This window comes from Populus trichocarpa, chromosome 6 (genome assembly GCF_000002775.5).
Source record: "Populus trichocarpa isolate Nisqually-1 chromosome 6, P.trichocarpa_v4.1, whole genome shotgun sequence".
Classification (NCBI taxonomy): domain Eukaryota; kingdom Viridiplantae; phylum Streptophyta; class Magnoliopsida; order Malpighiales; family Salicaceae; genus Populus; species Populus trichocarpa.
This window is the reverse complement of record NC_037290.2, coordinates 5,067,209-5,084,528: the sequence shown is the minus strand read 5'-3', so window position 1 is coordinate 5,084,528 and position 17,320 is coordinate 5,067,209. Positions and strand designations below refer to the sequence as shown.

At 34.1% G+C, this 17,320-nt stretch overlaps 2 protein-coding genes and 1 pseudogene across 4 annotated transcripts; all 3 read left to right on the top strand.

Moving 5' to 3' along the window:
* The first annotated feature begins 2,430 nt into the window (after positions 1-2,430).
* LOC7485477 (uncharacterized) lies at positions 2,431-6,354 on the top strand. Of its 2 annotated transcripts, none has more exons than XM_024603039.2 (9): positions 2,431-2,927; positions 3,369-3,461; positions 3,959-4,063; positions 4,209-4,361; positions 4,449-4,547; positions 4,759-4,887; positions 5,405-5,584; positions 5,714-5,925; positions 6,008-6,157. In XM_024603039.2, exons 1-8 carry the CDS (start codon positions 2,610-2,612, stop codon positions 5,882-5,884), a joined length of 1,248 nt encoding a protein of 415 aa, XP_024458807.1. In that variant the 5' UTR covers positions 2,431-2,609; the 3' UTR covers positions 5,885-5,925; positions 6,008-6,157. The 2 variants fall into 2 exon arrangements, with proteins under 2 accessions (XP_024458807.1, XP_002308987.2); XM_002308951.4 differs by having other exon boundaries at positions 2,432-2,927; positions 5,809-5,925; positions 6,008-6,354.
* A 1,391-nt stretch (positions 6,355-7,745) lies between these two features.
* On the top strand, positions 7,746-11,265 carry LOC18099938 (phospholipase D alpha 1-like; annotated as a pseudogene).
* Positions 11,266-14,913: 3,648 nt separating this feature from the next.
* Positions 14,914-15,959, top strand: LOC7485475 (uncharacterized). Of its 2 annotated transcripts, none has more exons than XM_002308950.4 (2): positions 14,914-15,294; positions 15,412-15,959. In XM_002308950.4, the coding sequence occupies exons 1-2, from the start codon at positions 15,111-15,113 to the stop codon at positions 15,663-15,665; spliced, it is 438 nt and encodes a 145-aa protein (XP_002308986.4). In that variant the 5' UTR covers positions 14,914-15,110; the 3' UTR covers positions 15,666-15,959. The 2 variants fall into 2 exon arrangements, with proteins under 2 accessions (XP_002308986.4, XP_024459017.2); XM_024603249.2 differs by having other exon boundaries at positions 14,948-15,294; positions 15,415-15,959.
* The last annotated feature ends 1,361 nt before the right edge of the window (positions 15,960-17,320 follow it).

Sequence of the window (17,320 nt, the reverse complement as noted above, 5' to 3'; positions counted from 1 at the left end):
GTTATAGAATGTATAGTTTGATGTGTTAATCCAGAAAAATAATAATAAAAAAAGAATAATAAAAACAGAAGAATAAAGAAGAGAGAGAGAGAGAGAAAATGAAGGGTCGGGCGAAAATCAAGTCTTATAAAGCATGGTTGGGCTGGGCTTAACCGATTGAAGAAATTCATACAAATAGTGACATGAGGCCCAGTAGAAAGCCCGAAAAGACACATCATTTTCTATATTTCCTTTTATCTCCTCTTCTATCGTTTCCAAGAAGTTGCTAATTGGAGGAATAGAATTAGAGAAGAAGATAAATATAAGAAAACGCAAAAGAAAATTTCATGGTAGAGGACGGCCTGCCGTTGCTACCTAACTCCACTTATTAATAATATACACTAGCCTACTGGTCCTCACAAGTTTTAATTATAAATTTAAATTCAAATATATATTGAATAATATTTTTATTTAATATTAACACAAGAGCAAAATGAATTTACTTAGGTCAATGTATGTTTACATGACAGATAATTTTGAAAAACAAATTTAGAAAGTTAAATCTTTGACTAATTTATTGTTAAAAAATAAAATTGATAAAAAAATAAAACTCAATCTTAAAAAAAAAAACATATGAACTTTAGACAACTAACCAATCTTGCAATACAAGTCATGTATTCATCAGTCTCAATAGATTTTTTTTATACCATATATTACATTTCATTTATTAAATTTATATGAAAACAAAACGCATGAGAATTTTCTTATATGAAATATTTTTTTAAAAAAAATATCATGATAGACGTGTGAGACTAAGATTGAAAAGGTAGATTATTGATAACAAAGAGTTACATTTTATTTTTTTTTTGTTTTAATTTAAATAAAAAATAGATTATTGATAACAAAAGGTGAAATTATAATTCTTTTTAATTCAGAGACAAGAAATACGTTAAACAAAAAAAGAAAAAAAATAATAGACCGAATGTTGTGGCCTAACTTATCGAACCTATGATCCGGGTCATACACTCAACTGGGTTCAATATTTGTTTTTTCATAAATCTATAGTTAACCTAAATATACAAAAAAAAAACCTAGAAGCACGGGCCTAAGACTTAGCTCCTTAGGCTTATGAAAGGAATAGCATAGGTGTGAAGGCTTTCAAGCCCAGTCCCACGTGCGTTTGAGTCTGTATTTTTTTTTTTCCAATTTAAAGGGGTATATGACATTTAAAAAAAAAAGGCTAATGACACATTATCCATTATGGCAGATGAAGTGTCGTATGCAAGCCCAGAACTTGGCCACCACTATGACGGTCGTAAAATCAAGTCTATGAGTTTTTTATCCAAAAAACTAATTTTCAACCTACCTATTTTAACTCAAAAACACCCTACAAATACTCTTAAAACATCAACAAACTAAATTATCAACCCAATAAACCAAAAAAAGATCCAAATCACAAAATCAACTAGAATAAAATTTCTTATTCTTGGCTTATATATGTTTTTTTTAGATAATATTAAGATTGAAAACAACCACTATAAGGCTCTTTTTATGGAATGGATTTCATTGATACCAATTTCAACCATTTTGGTGGCTATAATACATGTAAACGATGACTTTCTCTATCTATATTGAATTTTGATGGGAGTCTCTCTTCTCTTACAAAAAAAAAAAAAAAACTAAAAAAAGAAAAATAAAATTCAATATCAAATTTAATTTTTTGATAACTACAGAGATCGATCACTTATTAACTGAATGGATAAATAACCAAACTAATTTTTTTTTGAATGAAATTTAAAGCTGAAATCTATTTTTCATGTATTTTTAACTTTTATCTTCTACTTTTCAATTTAACAATACTCTTTTCCAAAAAAAGAAAGATGTGATTGAACATTTATTTGAGATCGAAAGAGTTCAATCATGCAAAAACAATGTTACCAAAATGAAAATTTAAAAAATCTTACCATTCCAATTCATAATAATTCGTGAAAGAATGTACAGTGAAATGTGTACAGTAATATCGCCACACGGATTAGTTTTTTTTTAATGTGTTGTTTTTTTCTTTCTATCTTCAAGTACTATTGTGTTTCTTCGCTGGATTACACAAAATTCTACTCCATGACAAAAATTTACGACATTGGGGTTTGCAAGGCATGTGTACAGTGCAAGTGACGAAAAACAGGGTAAAAAAAACAGTGTGAAAAGTAGGAGATGATGTGGAAGATGATCAAGAATTCCCATCACAAATTATTCTTTGAAAATGAAGAAATAAATTAATCTGATTTATTTCATACAGTGGAAAAATATGAGATCTCAAGTTTTATTAACGGGATAGTAATACCTGACATGGCAAGCTCCCATTGGTTAATAAGATCAACCCACAAAATCTATTATTCTATTGTTTGAACTATCAGTCAACCGTTATAACTTATAAGTTATAAGTTATAACTACCAGTCTTCCTCAAATCCTCAGAAGAGAAAACTGAGTTCAAAACCGGGTTGATGACCCATCAAGACTCTCTCTTTTCTCCTTTCACTCCTCTAAAACCACTCCAATGCAACACCAACAAAGACCCACTATCCCAACTCGCTCGGCTCACCCCCACTGACTCAGTCCCAACTCAGTTACCATGCTTAAGAAGGGCAAGCTCAAGCTCCCTGACAGGCTTGGTATTTTGGTCCCTGGTTTGGACGACAAAGAGGAGGAGAATGGAGGGTCCGAACCGGTTTTCGAGTCCGGTGAGGAGCTTGAGATTATGGAGCCTAATGGGGTTGAGTTAGGCCACAAGGAAAATGAGTATGAATTTGATTTGGGTGTTGATGATAAAGTTGGGGATAAAGTGGATGCTTTTAGGACCCGGAAGAGACCCGATAAAGATGGGCCGGGCCATGTCACGGTTAGGGAGGTTATTGCAGCTGATGAGAAAAGGTCTGATCTTGAATATGAGGTCAGAGCGTGGAATGTTCTTTCTTTATTTTCTTCTTTAATTTAATGTAGGGTTTTAGGTTTGAAGTTGAATTTTTGGAAAACTCTTTTATGGTTTAGTGAGGTTTAGGTTTTTGGGGAGTGTTTGGTTTCTTAGAAAATGGTGGCAAAAGGGAAGAAATGTATGTGTGGACTGTGATGTTCAATTACGCTTGATTTATTCATTGGGACAAAAATAGTTTAATTAAAGGTAAGAATTTATTGGGTTTGCATTCTTGAAATCTAATTTGTGAAAATTTTCAGAAATAACTTTCTAATTGGCATCCTTTTCCTGCATTTTGGCCGCAACAAAATGGGATGCTAGGGTTTTGTTGTTTATGCCATTTTTGGTTTTAGGACCAAGTTACTTTTTGGCTTTGTTTGTTAATTGATTGTATATCTTTCCATTTTGTTTTGTGGCTAGTTCTCTCAAAAGGAGATAAATTTGGAAAAGGTGAAGAGAATTGCTAGTATGGGGGTTCCTGATGGAGGAGGATTGAGGGCAACAGCTTGGAAGGTACATTGGTTTTCATTGCTGGATTATTTTGTTTGCACTTCTGGCTTGGAAATTTCATTATTATTTGATGTGGATTCTAAGCCGGCTTTCAGAGTAGTTCAATAAGCTTTTAGTAATAATAATGTCACTTCTGTCATGTTGGATTGCACTGATTGCCAACAGAACTAAAGAAGTGCTGAAGATTTTTCTTCTGCTAATTCACAGGTTCTTGAAGAGATTTGTGATTAAAACCATGATTATTGTCTGTTATGCAGTGATGGAATAGTTCGATGCCTGGACGAGAACATGTTATTCCAACAACTAAACTTGAAAGAATAAAATTACTGGGTTATTATGAAATAATAGGACCACATGTTGAAGTTGCTTAAATCACCTATATTCTACACATCGTAGGGGTAATCAATTGGCTGCATATAGAAATGACAGCTTTAATCATTCAATACTCCTTTTTATTTGAATATGACTCCTGAACATCCTTAAATCTTAATTTATGGCAGCTATTGTTGGGTTATTTATCTCCTTCTCATGATGTGTGGGAAAAGGAGTTAACCGAGAACAGACAAAAATATGCTAAGCTAAAAGAGGAGCTTCTGCTGAGTCCTGTAAGTTTCCAACTGCTGTACCCGCTTTGCATCTTAACTTAGTGTTTTAATTTAGTTGCAGGTGAATTTGTCACACTTGTAATCAGTTTTTTTTTTCTTTGGTTACTGGTTTCAATGTACTAATCAAAATCTTGAATCTAGACAGTCAGAGTACACCAGGGTAAAAGCTGATGCAATGATTTCCGCTGAGCTGAGCAGTGAAGGTGATGTTGCTGGACCACTTAAGCGACAAGGAATTTCTCATGGAGATCATCCCCTGAGTGTTGGTATGGCTAGTGCTTGGCATCACTACTTTAAGGTAAATCTCTCCACCATTCTAAGGTGCCTAGAATTCCTTGTGCCAAGGGATAGCTGATGTTAATCAAAATGAACACTGCATTTATAGCATACAGAGATTGCAGAACAGATTGACCGTGATTTGCAGCGCACACATCCAGATATGAAATTCTTCTCAGGGGAGTCCTCGTTCAGTAAGAAGAATAGGGTATTTATCCACTCTTCTGCTCTTTCATTTTTATTCAATTTCATTTGGCTGTTGAATCTTTGTTGACACTATGGTTCTCAAATTCTCAGTCACTTGATGAAAATAATCTTTTGGAGAGTTGCAAACAAATGTCGTCATTGCAATTGTAACAGTTTTAAGAAACATGAATGAAGTTTCCCTGAAGAATGCTGTGATATATTTTCACCTGCAGGAAGCAATGAGGAACATTCTTCTCTTATTTGCAAAGCTAAATCCAGCTATTTGTTATGTACAAGGCATGAATGAGGTCCTGGCACCAATACTCTATGTATTTAGTACTGACACTGATGAGCAGAATGCTGTAAGGAATATTCCATCTGCTTTTGGGTCTTCTATTGCTTTAGATACTTGTGTTCCTTGTTGATGATATGCTTTAGATACTTGTGTTCCTTGTTGATAATATGATCCTGAAACCAGGAAGACACAATGCCGTTTTCGACTGAATCCTTTACGCATTGGAAGTTTTTTATCATTTAAACTGTCATCTCTTTGTTTTGGGCACATTAATAAAACTTGTTGAGATTTTGTTATCTCATAAGACGTTCATATTTTTTTTTAATGGATAGTTTTCTTAGTAGAAGATGAAGCTTTAACAGACACAGAATAGTTAAAATTTCTACTATTACATACAACAATTCATTTATAGCACATGGGACACAAACTTTATAGCATTGATCAGCTATACTTCCATATTTATTGATCAGTCTGATAATAAATATGAAAGAATCCTGTAAAGGTGAAAGCCTATGTTGTTGAGAAGATCAAACAGAGTCCTAAACAGAAGGCAATTTTATTCATGCCCTTGGTCTATCCTGCAGGTAAATGCTGAAGCTGATAGCTTTTCTTGTTTTGTTCGACTGCTGAGTGATTCAGTGGATCACTTTTGCCAACAGTTGGATAATAGTCCTGTTGGCATCCTCTCCACTCTTTCCCGCTTGGCAAAATTATTGAAAGAAAATGATGAGGAATTATGGAAGCATCTTGAATTCACTACCAAGGTAAATACTTTCTTAATGTGATTATAGTAGATGCACATTTAGATTCTTGATGGCTAAATTAAAAAATCTTTTTCATAGTTCTGAGTGCTTTGTGCCAACCATTGTAGTATATTTACTTATGTTTAACAGCAAACAGTGCTTAAAAAAGGCCTCCTTCGTTTTCATCATATTTGGATCAAGCTAAGTGAATCATGGAAGCTTATGCCATCTATTCAAATGGGCAGGTTAAGCCACAATTCTATGCATTCAGGTGGATCACTTTGCTACTGTCTCAGGAATTCAACTTCCAATCCATTTTAAGAATCTGGGATTCTCTTTTGAGCAATCCTTTTGGGGTTCAGGTACCTCTCAAATATCTCGATCCAATCAACTTTTGATGATTTAAACAATGGTGTTTATGGACACAAAACTGGTTTTGTGCAGGATATGCTTTTGCGGATCTGTTGTGCAATGCTGTTATGCATGAAAAGCAGGCTATTGCGTGGTGATTTTGTAGCTAACTTGAGGCTTTTACAGCATTACCCTGACATCAACATCGAATACCTTCTCCAGGTAGCACAGGATCTAAGTGCCGATACATCATCCTACAGTTTGTCTTTGTAAATTAACGTGTTGTATACAACTGTTTGCATAACAAGTTTTGTATTTGACCAAACAAGAATTGAGGTGCCGCTGTGAGTTTCTTGCTTGAAGTTTTTCCCTCTCATCCTTTTCTTTCAAGGATGGAACTGATCAGCTGAAATGAACATCAACTATCTAATTTTGTTCTAGTCTTCAAGCTGCTAAACACCACAGTAAAAGCAACACGAATTATGATATGAAGAATCAGGACTGTTGAATTTGTGAGACCCACAAGCAGGGTCCACAAAGTCAAGGGTTCAGATTGCTACCCACAATCAGGACTGTTAAATAACGACCTCAAAACTTGACAGAGATAACAGAAACTTGTAGGTCGGCAATGTGTTTTTCTTTTCTTTTCTTTTGTAGTTGATAAAAAAAAAATCACTACCACAGCAAACATCAAGTCTAATTTTTGGAGTTTTTTGGATTTTTAGCATGGTTAAAAGATAATAACAAAGTAATACAGTGGACAAAATATTTGGGGATATAAGATAGTTTCACGAGTTACAATTGATATACACGACATGTGAGTTGCAAATACCACTTGCGACATGCGAGTTGCAGATAGAATTTACAACTTTATTCTAATTTAATACTCGGAGCCTTCTTTCCATTTCTCCCTCCCTCTTTCTCCTCATAGCCTCTCACCCTTCCCCTCTTCCTTCTGTCAGCTCTCTCTCTCTCTTCCAATACGAAACACATCCAAAACACCACAAGATCACCTATCTTTCTCTTATCTTTCTAGCTTAAGATTGCCACCCTTTCTCTCTCCATCGTGAGTCAATCGATTTCCAGCCAAAACAACCACCATTAGTCATCATCTTCACCCACATTCTACATTTTAAGGTATACTAAACACTTCTTCTCTATCAATTTGATATAATTTATGCTAATGTATGTTAATTTGATTTCATACAATGTTAGGGTTTTGAATTAAGGAGAGAAATTTAGGGTTTTTTTTTATAATTATGTTAATTTGAGTTGATAATTAGGTTATTTTGTAAAATAATCAATGATTTTGGATTGTTGTTGATTATGAATTAACAAAATTATTTTGTTAGAGTTAGTGTTGATTTAGGTTAAATTATGAATTATACCGAATTACATATAAAATAAGATAATTGGCTATAAAATATATGAATTCAATTAATAATTTTTTTATGGCAGCGAAATTTGCATCAAAACATTGATTTCTAAATATTCTTATTCAATGTTCTATTAAAATTAAATATTAATTAGAGTTGTTGAGATCAGTGCATATTATATTCTCTCTTTTATAAAAGAAAATAACTGTTCTCATAAACTGAGGTATGAAAGATATTTGAAACTAATATTTAGGTGCTTACCAGATGATATGTATACTGAACTAACTTATAAAAGAATTTCATACGGAGAGATCATTTATGTCTATGGAAAGGCTAATGTGATAGTTGTGTAAATGATCCTTAGAGTTGAGATAATTAAATTATCTTATATAAGGAGTGTTATGTTTTGATCCTAACCAGACGTTGTCTTAATCAATGGTAACAAAGAAGAGTATATGGGGTATAACATAAACTATATGAAAGTATTTGAGTAATCAAGAGACAATTCATCACCCTAAGTGAATTAAAAAAAATATGTTATCTATTCTCAAATAGTTTTGATTGTGAGTTCTTTGGTCAAGGTGAAATGAGTTTTGAAAATAGCTTCAAAATCATATTCAAGTAATCAATGACTATAATGTTGAGAACTAACATGATTTAACAAAAAATATATATATTTAATGCTATACTGCTTAAATCAGAAAATTCATGATGAAGGGATAATAATTACACTGAGAAACTGGTTACTGAAATGTTAAGTCAAATTACTTATGACTTTCTGAATTTTAGGAGATCATGACATATTGCTAGACGTTGTACTTGATCTTCAAAAATAAATAAATGAATTATTGAATTGATAATAAATTAAATTATTTAATTTATTTAATCTTATTTTATTTTAGATTATGATTTGTATTTGGATTAACTTATTAAGGAATCTAATGGGTTGCACTCATAAAAACTATTGTTTAGAAATTAAAATGAGATAACTAATCAAGTACGAGTTGATTGTAAATAAGTTTTAAAAATTAAAAACTAAAATGTAATTAATAAAATGAATTACAATTTTAGACTTAAAAACAATAAAGTAAAGAGTTGATTGAATAAATTTATGAAATTAGACTAAAATAATATGTGTGATATTATTTAATGGGCAAATTGACATTTTATCATATAAAGGATTTTTAAGTTTCTCTATAAATACAAAGTTATGTCTTTTATTTTCTAAGAGTAGAGTACAATACAAAAACATTTAAAACACAAAATAGAAGAGATAACACTCTAAAGTAAAACAATCTCTCTCTTCTAAAATAGTTAAGGAGATTTTTTATTAGTGGTTTGTGTGAATTACCGTTAAAGACTGAATATTTGAACGGCTTGTAGTTTGCGACAACCCAGTTTTAAAGCAATTATTTGAAGCCAAAAAGGACATCTGATCTTCAGGTAATTTTCATATAAACCCTAAATAACTCTAGATATGTCTAATAATATCCTTGAAACTCTTAAAAAAAATTTGATTTATCAATTTCATTACGTATATGTATTTAGAAAATCAAATAATATTCTCTCGAGAAGAAGGCCTACAGAGGCAGTAAGGAAAGCTTATTTTCCTGCTGCTGAACTCCTAGATGGAAAAGAAGAACATAAATGGCTTAACATCTTGCATAAAAACCATAGACGTCCACATAAGGGTTCGAGGATTCGTTTGGAAGTGCATTTCTTTGATGGCATTATTGGTCTAAAGGGATTACAGGTCCGAAGTTTCCAGGTGTCCCTTGCACATTCTTTTGTCAAAGAAGTGCTTGCAGAGTTGCACTTCACCAAGATGCTCATGTCCCTGATAATTTTTTTCCCGAAAATCCCTCTAGCTAGGGGCAAGCATTATGAACCACATCGATGCAGGGAAAACATTTCCGATGCCATTTCTATTGCAAAGCATTTGATTTACATCACATGTGGTGAGGGGCCCAAGCACGCAAAATCCAGGAGGAGACATGATCTTAGGAGAGCTACTAAAGAAAAAAGACAACGAAGGTGTTAGGGTCCTGATGCTCGTTTGGGATGACAGAACTTCTGTGAAGTTGCTTAAGAAGGAAGGATTGATGTCTGCACATGATGAGGATACTATAACACAAAATTCCATTGTGTATCATGCCCCCGTAACCCTGATAATGGACAGAGAATTATACAAGACATAAAGATTTCTACAAAGTTGACCATCATCAGAAGACTCTAGTGGTGGATAGTGAAATGCCCTAGCAGCGAATTACGAATTAAGAGGAGGATTGTGAGTTTCATTGGTGATATTGACCTTTGTGATGGTAGATATGACACTCCATATCATTCGATTTTCAGAACTTTGGATACGGTACACCACAATGATTTTCTTCAGCCCAATTTTGCAGGTCCCTCAATTGATATTGGAGGAGCAAGGCAGCGTTTGCATGACATTCATTGTCGGTTGGAAGGATGCTTGGGATGTCTTTGTCAATGTCGAGCAGAGGTGAAGAAAGCAAGGTAGGGAGGACTTTCTTCGTCAATTAAGAGAACTAGACGACACTTTTAAACTTCCATCTCCTGTTATGCTCCATGAAGACCACGAAACATGGAATGTCCAATTGTTCTGGTCGATTGACGGCGGATCGAGCTGCTTTTGGCTTCCCAGTAGCTCCTGAAGATGCAGCCATAGTCGGGCTCGTCTGTGCGAAGGATAATGCCTTCGACAGAAGCATTCAGGATGCTTATATCAATTCCATTAGACGGTCAAAGAACTTCATTTATATTGAAAATAAGGACTCCAAATGACATAAAGGTTGAGGAGGTTGGGTCTTTGCATCTTATCCCAAAAGAACTTTCATTAAAGATTGTTAGTAAAATTAAAGCTGGAGAAAGATTTTCCGTCTATGATGTCATTCCAGTGGTTCCGTTCAAGCGATATTGAACTGGCGAAAGAGGACAACGGAGATGATGTATAGTGATATTGCTGAAGCCCTCCAGACTAAGGGGGTTGAGGCAAATCCAAAGGACTACTGATTATTTTCTTGCATTGGACATCGAGAGGGAAAGAAGACCGAAGAATATGAACCTTCAGAGAGACCTGAACATAATTCAGATTACAGTAGAGCATAGAAAGCTAGGCGGTTCATGATCTATGTTCATGCCCAGATGATGATTGGCAAGCTTTTCAATATCTGAAATTTCCTTTTCTTGGAAACGTCTACTTCCTTCCTTTCTTCTTCTTTTTTTTTTTTGCCTTTTAGATATCCCAGGTCCTACCTCCCTTAATTTCTTGATAATTGATTGAAGTTGTGATGAACATATATTACATGTTTGTTTCTTCAAGGAAGTTGATGGGTGATAAACATGGAACCCTTTTTTGGTAAAAAGAAACTGAAAATACTCTCATGTTTTCCTGGACTTAACTACAGAATTCCTTTAAATTTCAGGAATAAGTTCATTTTTTATGACAACTACATGCCAAAATTGACCATGCTTGCACTTTGCAGTTGATAACGAATGCATATCCATCGGATCTGCCAACATTAATCAACGATCGATGGATGGGAGCAGGAACACAGAGATAGGAATGGAAGCCTACCAACAAGCAGCCTGCTTATCACGTTGCTAAAAAAATAGTGGCACCTCTAGTCATCCGAGATGTAATTAGACCAGGACTTGCTAGGACATTTGCTTGCTTATTCCATCGGAGTTACTAGTAATGGGGAGTTTACAGAGGTTCCTGGGACAGAATTTTTCCCAGGCAGCAAGGCTCGCCTTTTCGAGTCGGAAATCTGAGTTACTCCCTTCAATCCTCACAGCTTAGATGTTTTCTCTATTTCATGATCTTGTAGCTAGTTAACAGATGCATGCATAGAATTAATACTGAAACCCTGGGAAATGGTGTTGTATATGAAACATTTTCCATTACTTCTCTCTACCAAAACCAAGGTAAGCAAAGATTTGTGTTTCTTTTTACCGGCCCGTTGGTTTCTCGAGGAGAGATATTTGGTGATTCATGTGAAATGTCCCGGTAGGTATAACAACTTTATTCTTAAAAAGCTGCAAAATCAAAGATATCGTTTTTCCAAAAGTTGTGTGCACACGGTGTAAGAGAGTCAACATAAATCAGTTCTCAAAGCTTCGTCTAATAATTTATATTTTCAAGTTAAATATGTTTTTGATATGATAGCCTAACCAAGTCTCGATCCTGGACCTCTAGATTATACGGATCCACAAATTATTCTGGCTATGATCTTGATAGCCATAATAGATTGATGGATACTAAGTGTTTCTTTCTTAGCAACCACCCTCTGGTGAGGTTTTTGAATCTAACGTAGGGCAGCCCCGACCAGCAACATTTTCCTGGCAACATGTCAAGTGGGAACTTAAAAAATCGTGTGGAAAATTGTTCGTGTGACTCAATTTTGTCTATCCGTTCACTCCAGGAATTTAAAGCACTCCCCTTTTCCTGATGTGCCTTTCTATCTATCTCAAAGGTCTCATATTTTCATTAATAATTCAACAAGAGTTAAAGAGTTCTTTCCTCGGATTTAGAAGAGTGCACGCATGAACGAAGCAATTTCCTTCTTCATGGATTATGTGGCTCTAAGTCCATGAACTAGAAGAATCAATCTTCTTCTAACAAAGTGTTGTTATCTTTATGTCATCATCATAATTGTCGGAGTTCCTTCAAAGAGAAGAAAGGGACTAGCTAGCATGGTAACGATCAATTACTGTACTTAGAGTACTGTAGAGCCACTTGGATAGAGGATTTTCAGTGTCAATAAAGATGGGATTTTTCCTACTTGAAAAGTGGAAGACATAACTAAGTAATTAGCACTCAGGAGCACATACTTTTCTGTTTTTTTTTTTAATATATCATATTAATATCTTTTTAAAATTTATTTTTAATATCAGCGTATCAAAATAATTCAATAATATTAAAAGAAAATTCAAAATGGATTGCAATGTGAAGCAGTGACTTGATATCCTAATTACATGTTTTCTTCTTGAATCTTCACTTCTCAACGTTTAGGGGTGGCTATGCATCTAGCTCAGGTAGATCTTCGCCTCGCCCACCTCAAACTCAAGTTCTAATATAATAGTTAGGTCTGTCCTGGGCCATTTCAACTTTGGGACCACTCTAAGAATTAGAAAATAAATATTAATGGAATCTAAATGTGTGACTGAAGGGTATTTTTCATATTAATTAATTTTACCACCAGCCTTTTTTTGAGAGCATCTTAATGATGCGTTGATTTGGTCTAATTAAGGCAGCGGGTGTTTAACCTTAATGTGAGGTCATGGCACTAATTAGAATCTAACTACTATAATTAATCAGTAAAGCACAGTGGGTTAAGGTATGTGAACCATGTAAAGTCAAACTCTAATCCCATTTGCTCCAAAGTTATCGTCCTATCTTCAACAGGATGATCAAGGCATCTAGGGGGAAAAAAATTAATTAAAAAATTAATCCCCCTCTTATGGCATGGGATGATGCTCAGACACATCATGGATGACAAGGGCTGTGGTAACATTGCAGTAATTGATGGCTGCAGGCACCACCAACAATCGCTCCCTTTAAAGCGTGAAACCACTCTCTTTGCTTTAATTATTTAGAATATTAAGTCTTAAATTAGTCATTCATGTTTTTTGTAATGGTCGAATTAATCCTTTATTTTAATCATAATTAAGTTCTACTTCACATCTTTTTAATACTATCAATTAACTACTAATTGAAATAAAAACAATAAGACATGATTATGATGTGTCATTTATTGAATCACAAAATTAATGATTTTAGGGTAAAAAGACAGACAAAAACCTACTCCAAATACAAAGAATTTTTTGAAGGCCTCTGACCATTTATGGATGAAATCTCACATTCTATGGGGACTTATGAAAATTTAGTGGACTCACATGGAACATCAACACTAATTAAGCTCACTCAGGGGGAAAAAGAAGACTAATTAAGCTGTTTCTTGCTGTCATTAGCCACCAATAATTGCCATCTTAAGAAGCTCACAATTTCTAACAAATCCTTCAACTCCAAAGACACGGGATCTCTCAAATGTCAAAATTAGGCACCACATATTACCTTGAACGAAAAACAAATTGCAACACCCACCACCTGTCTGTGACTGGAATGTGACTTCTACGCGCCGCCCACCACTTCTCCTTAGAATGGAGACCAGACAATAAGATTTTCCTTATCTAGTCCTCAATCAAAAAGAAAAAAAAACTGACATCAACTAAAAAAACACTTTACACTTAATTTCTGTATTTTCATGAAAACATGAAGCATAAAGGAATGCACTTTAAATCCAATATTTTTTTTTAAAAAAAAATTCTTTTTAATTTTAAAATTCTCCGACTAAGACTTGTTAAAATAAAAATAATTTTATTATAGTTTTAAAACTCAACTAGAGGGTCGATCTGGGGAAAGTCCGGGCACAGTTTGGGACGATCCGGATTGATCCAAGTCAGTGTAAGAATAAAAATAGTTGTTATTATATTTTTAAAACCCGATTTGGGGGTCGACCCGGATCACGAGTGAGGTTTACCGTCGATCGAGGTCAATATGAGGATAAAAGTAGTTATTATCATAATTTTAAAACCCAACTCGGAGATCGACCCGGGGTAAGGTCTAGGTCACGTGTTAGGAGGGTCATCCGGGTTGACTCAGGTCAACATAAAATAAAAATAATTATTATCATAGTTTTAAAACTTAATTCAGGGGTCAACCCGGGACAAGACCCGGGTCATGGATTAGGAGTGTCAACCTGGGTCAATATAAAGATAAAAATTATTATTATTATAGTTTTAAAACTTGAATTGAGGGTCGATTAGGACAAGGTCTAGGTCACGGGTAGGGAGGGTCAATATTATTTGACCCGAGTCAATGTATAAATAAAAATGGTTATTATCATAGTTTTAAAACCCGACTCAGAATTCGTTCCAAGACAAGATTTAAGTCACGGGTCAAGAGGGTCAACCTGGCTGACCCAAAAAAAATAATCAAAACAACCTTGTTTTGACAAAAAAAAAAAATTCAAAAAAAATCAACGGGTTTTTTACCCTTGTTTTAACTCAGGTCGACTTGGCTTTTTGATTAGGTCCGGTCGAGTCAATCATTTTTTATTAAACTCGGACTAATTTAGGTCCTGGGTGAACCCCTCAAGTCAGTCATGGTTTTATAATTAGAGTTATTATAATATTATTAATTTTAACACTTAATATGAACTAAATAAAAAAAAATATCTATTTTTTTAAAAAATATGTAAATTTGATAACAATACATATTAAAAACATATTAAAAGTAAAATATTTACACCATTTAAAAAATTATATTACCAATTTAGTTACTGTAAATAGCATCTCCCTTGTAAAAATGTTGTAAGAATAGGAATCCTCTGATTTTATTTTAATATGAATATTTTTTTTATTGAATCACCAAACAACACCTAATTTTAATACCAAATCAGCAGCCAAACCTTATTTTTAATATAGGAAAATTGGTCCAAATACAGTAAATAAATAAATATATTTGTTTAATAATATTAATACTTTGACAAATAAATAATGACCCCTCCCCCTCTCCCCTTCCAATAGATGATCAAAATCGTTATTTATTTTATTTACATCTTAATCACTCACCTTATGCTACTATATTTTTATTTATACTTGTCATAAAGAGTAAAAACCACCACCTCCTCCTCCTCTTCCCCACCAGAGCATATTCTCTCAAATTCTGCAAGTCACATAATACACTTTTTTCAAGTTTCTTTCTTTCTTTCCTTTTCTCTCTTGATTCATCAACTATGTCTTCTATGCTTTGCTCACAAGGTGTGGTTCTTGCCACAGCCATGGCTGTTTCCGGCACTGTAATTCTCCTTGCCTTTCGCCTCCAAAAATCTCTCCTTCCTTCTGGTCAATTCCCTATTGATCTTCATCACCGAATTGCCCAGTCTTCACCACAAGCTCTAAGGTCTTGTATCTCATCAGGTAAAGAAACAGCAAGAAAATCTTGTCATGCATTGAGCCTGTGCAATTTCTCATGTATAAATGTTCTTTTTTAACTTACTTGGCTTATGGTTATTGGGGTTTTTTTATTCCTTGAAGAAGGGAAGAAGAAGGGGAAGAAGAAAAGAGTGCACTTTGCAGAGGATGTGGTGGACCCAAGAGGGGATGGACAGGAGTTTAGGAGGCAACATGAAGCCATTTTCCTTAGTCAAAACTCTTGTTCTTCTTCTTCATCAACATCAACAGAATTCAAGAAAAATGGTCAACAAAGAAGAATGCCTGCAAACAGAGCTGCTCTCTACAATGGGATTCTTAGGGATCGTGGGGTTCAAAGATTGGCCTACTGTTGTTGATTGACTCTTCTTGTGTATAACACCTTGTGTTTCATTTGTAATTTCCTCTTTTTTTCCTGTCTTTCCACATGATTTTTTTTTTTTTACTTTTCTAGTTCTTACGAATTTTGTCAAAAATAGGAGGGGTGGGGGTGGGGGTCCACAAGGCTGGACCTGTTATTGTTTCTGATCATGCTAATTGGGTATATAGAGAGGATCTTCATGTGGAGAGGAGAGCATTTTGTTTGTAGATTTGATGAGGGTAGTAATCTCCTTGGATTTTGTTCATAAGATTAAAAGGAAGTTTCAAGAAAATATTACCTTGCTTTTCTCTGCTTCTCTTTATGATTTTGTGTCTCGAAACCATGTACTGTTTGTGGATTTCACGGCTCAAATGGTAAGTTAAAGACCAGGTCAAAAGAACGGTAAATCAAAAGGAGAAACCCATGATTTCTTGACTAAAACCTGTTGGGATTTCGAGTTGTACTGTGTATGATGAAGATTATTCAAACTCATCCTTATCTCAAATCTTTCTTGAATCGCTTGAGAAAGTAAATTTAGCCTTGATGTTTTCTAGGCATCTAATTGCTGTGAAAAGAGATAGGAAAAATAAAAAAAATACTAGCCAGACATGTTAACACGATGTGCTCCAAATTTGGAGGCTAAAAAGTAGAATTTCCAATCCAACACCAGCCAGCCAGCCAGCCAGCCTGGGCAACACAGCATCATCCCATATGATACAGATTAGCCTTTTGAATTGCACAAGTATGACAGCCCGTACTTGGGCTGGCTCCGAAGCCACTCGCAAACATCCTTGTTTGGTGTATCTAATTGTCAATACTAATCTTGCAATTGGGAAAAGAGGAAACTTGTGCCATTTTCACTAAAATGTGTCCTAAGTCAGTAGATGTGATGTGTGGATGTTTTCTTACACTAAATTATCATCTTCTTCTATGTCCCATGGATATTTACCTAAAACACGTATTTGTGCTGGAACTTATGTTTTCATGTGTTTTTTTTTTTTGAAAGTGTATTTGTTTTAAAATATCATATTTATGTTTTTTTAGTGTTTATTTTTATAATTTTAATATATTGATATTAAAAAATTTAAAAATTATTTTGATATATTTTCAAATAATTAAAAAAAACATTATACATCATAATACCAAATACATACAATCATCACACGCAAAACTCTTATTTTGATATACAAAAATTAAATCCTTTTGATCGGATTTCAAATAAGTTGTCTACATGTTTAATTGATATGTTTAAAAGAAAAAAAACATGATTTCATGGATGGATTGTGCATTGTGCGGAGATTTTTTTATTTTTATCTTTGTTGAAAAGAAGAAAAAAGAAAACTACGTGTGTGCATAATAAAGTTAACAATCTTTTACAACAAGAACCAGCAATTGTTACTATAGATTTTTTTTAAAAAATAAATAAAATTGAACGTGATTAACACTTTATGGAGTGTGTTTTGTGGCCCTTCACACACATGAACTAACCACATGTAGAAAAATGTGCATCCAAGTGCTAGGAAGCTTCCTCCTTTTGATGTCACTCCATTCCTTTCTCTCCCAGCAACCCATCAATTCATAGAAAAAAAAAAAAAGACTACGCCATTGACCTCGTAATTGATATTTATATTATAAATATCACGCCACACATTG

Bases quoted from the DNA above. Each gene is read 5' to 3' on its own strand.
- LOC7485475 (XM_002308950.4), top strand. From the start codon at position 15,111: ATGTCTTCTATGCTTTGCTCACAAGGTGTGGTTCTTGCCACAGCCATG. The intron at 15,295-15,411 runs GTAAAGAAACAG...TATTCCTTGAAG, and splicing joins AAGGTCTTGTATCTCATCAG to AAGGGAAGAAGAAGGGGAAG.
- LOC7485477 (XM_002308951.4), top strand. From the start codon at position 2,610: ATGCTTAAGAAGGGCAAGCTCAAGCTCCCTGACAGGCTTGGTATTTTG. The intron at 3,462-3,958 runs GTACATTGGTTT...AATTTATGGCAG, and splicing joins TGAGGGCAACAGCTTGGAAG to CTATTGTTGGGTTATTTATC. The intron at 4,362-4,448 runs GTAAATCTCTCC...CTGCATTTATAG, and splicing joins CTTGGCATCACTACTTTAAG to CATACAGAGATTGCAGAACA.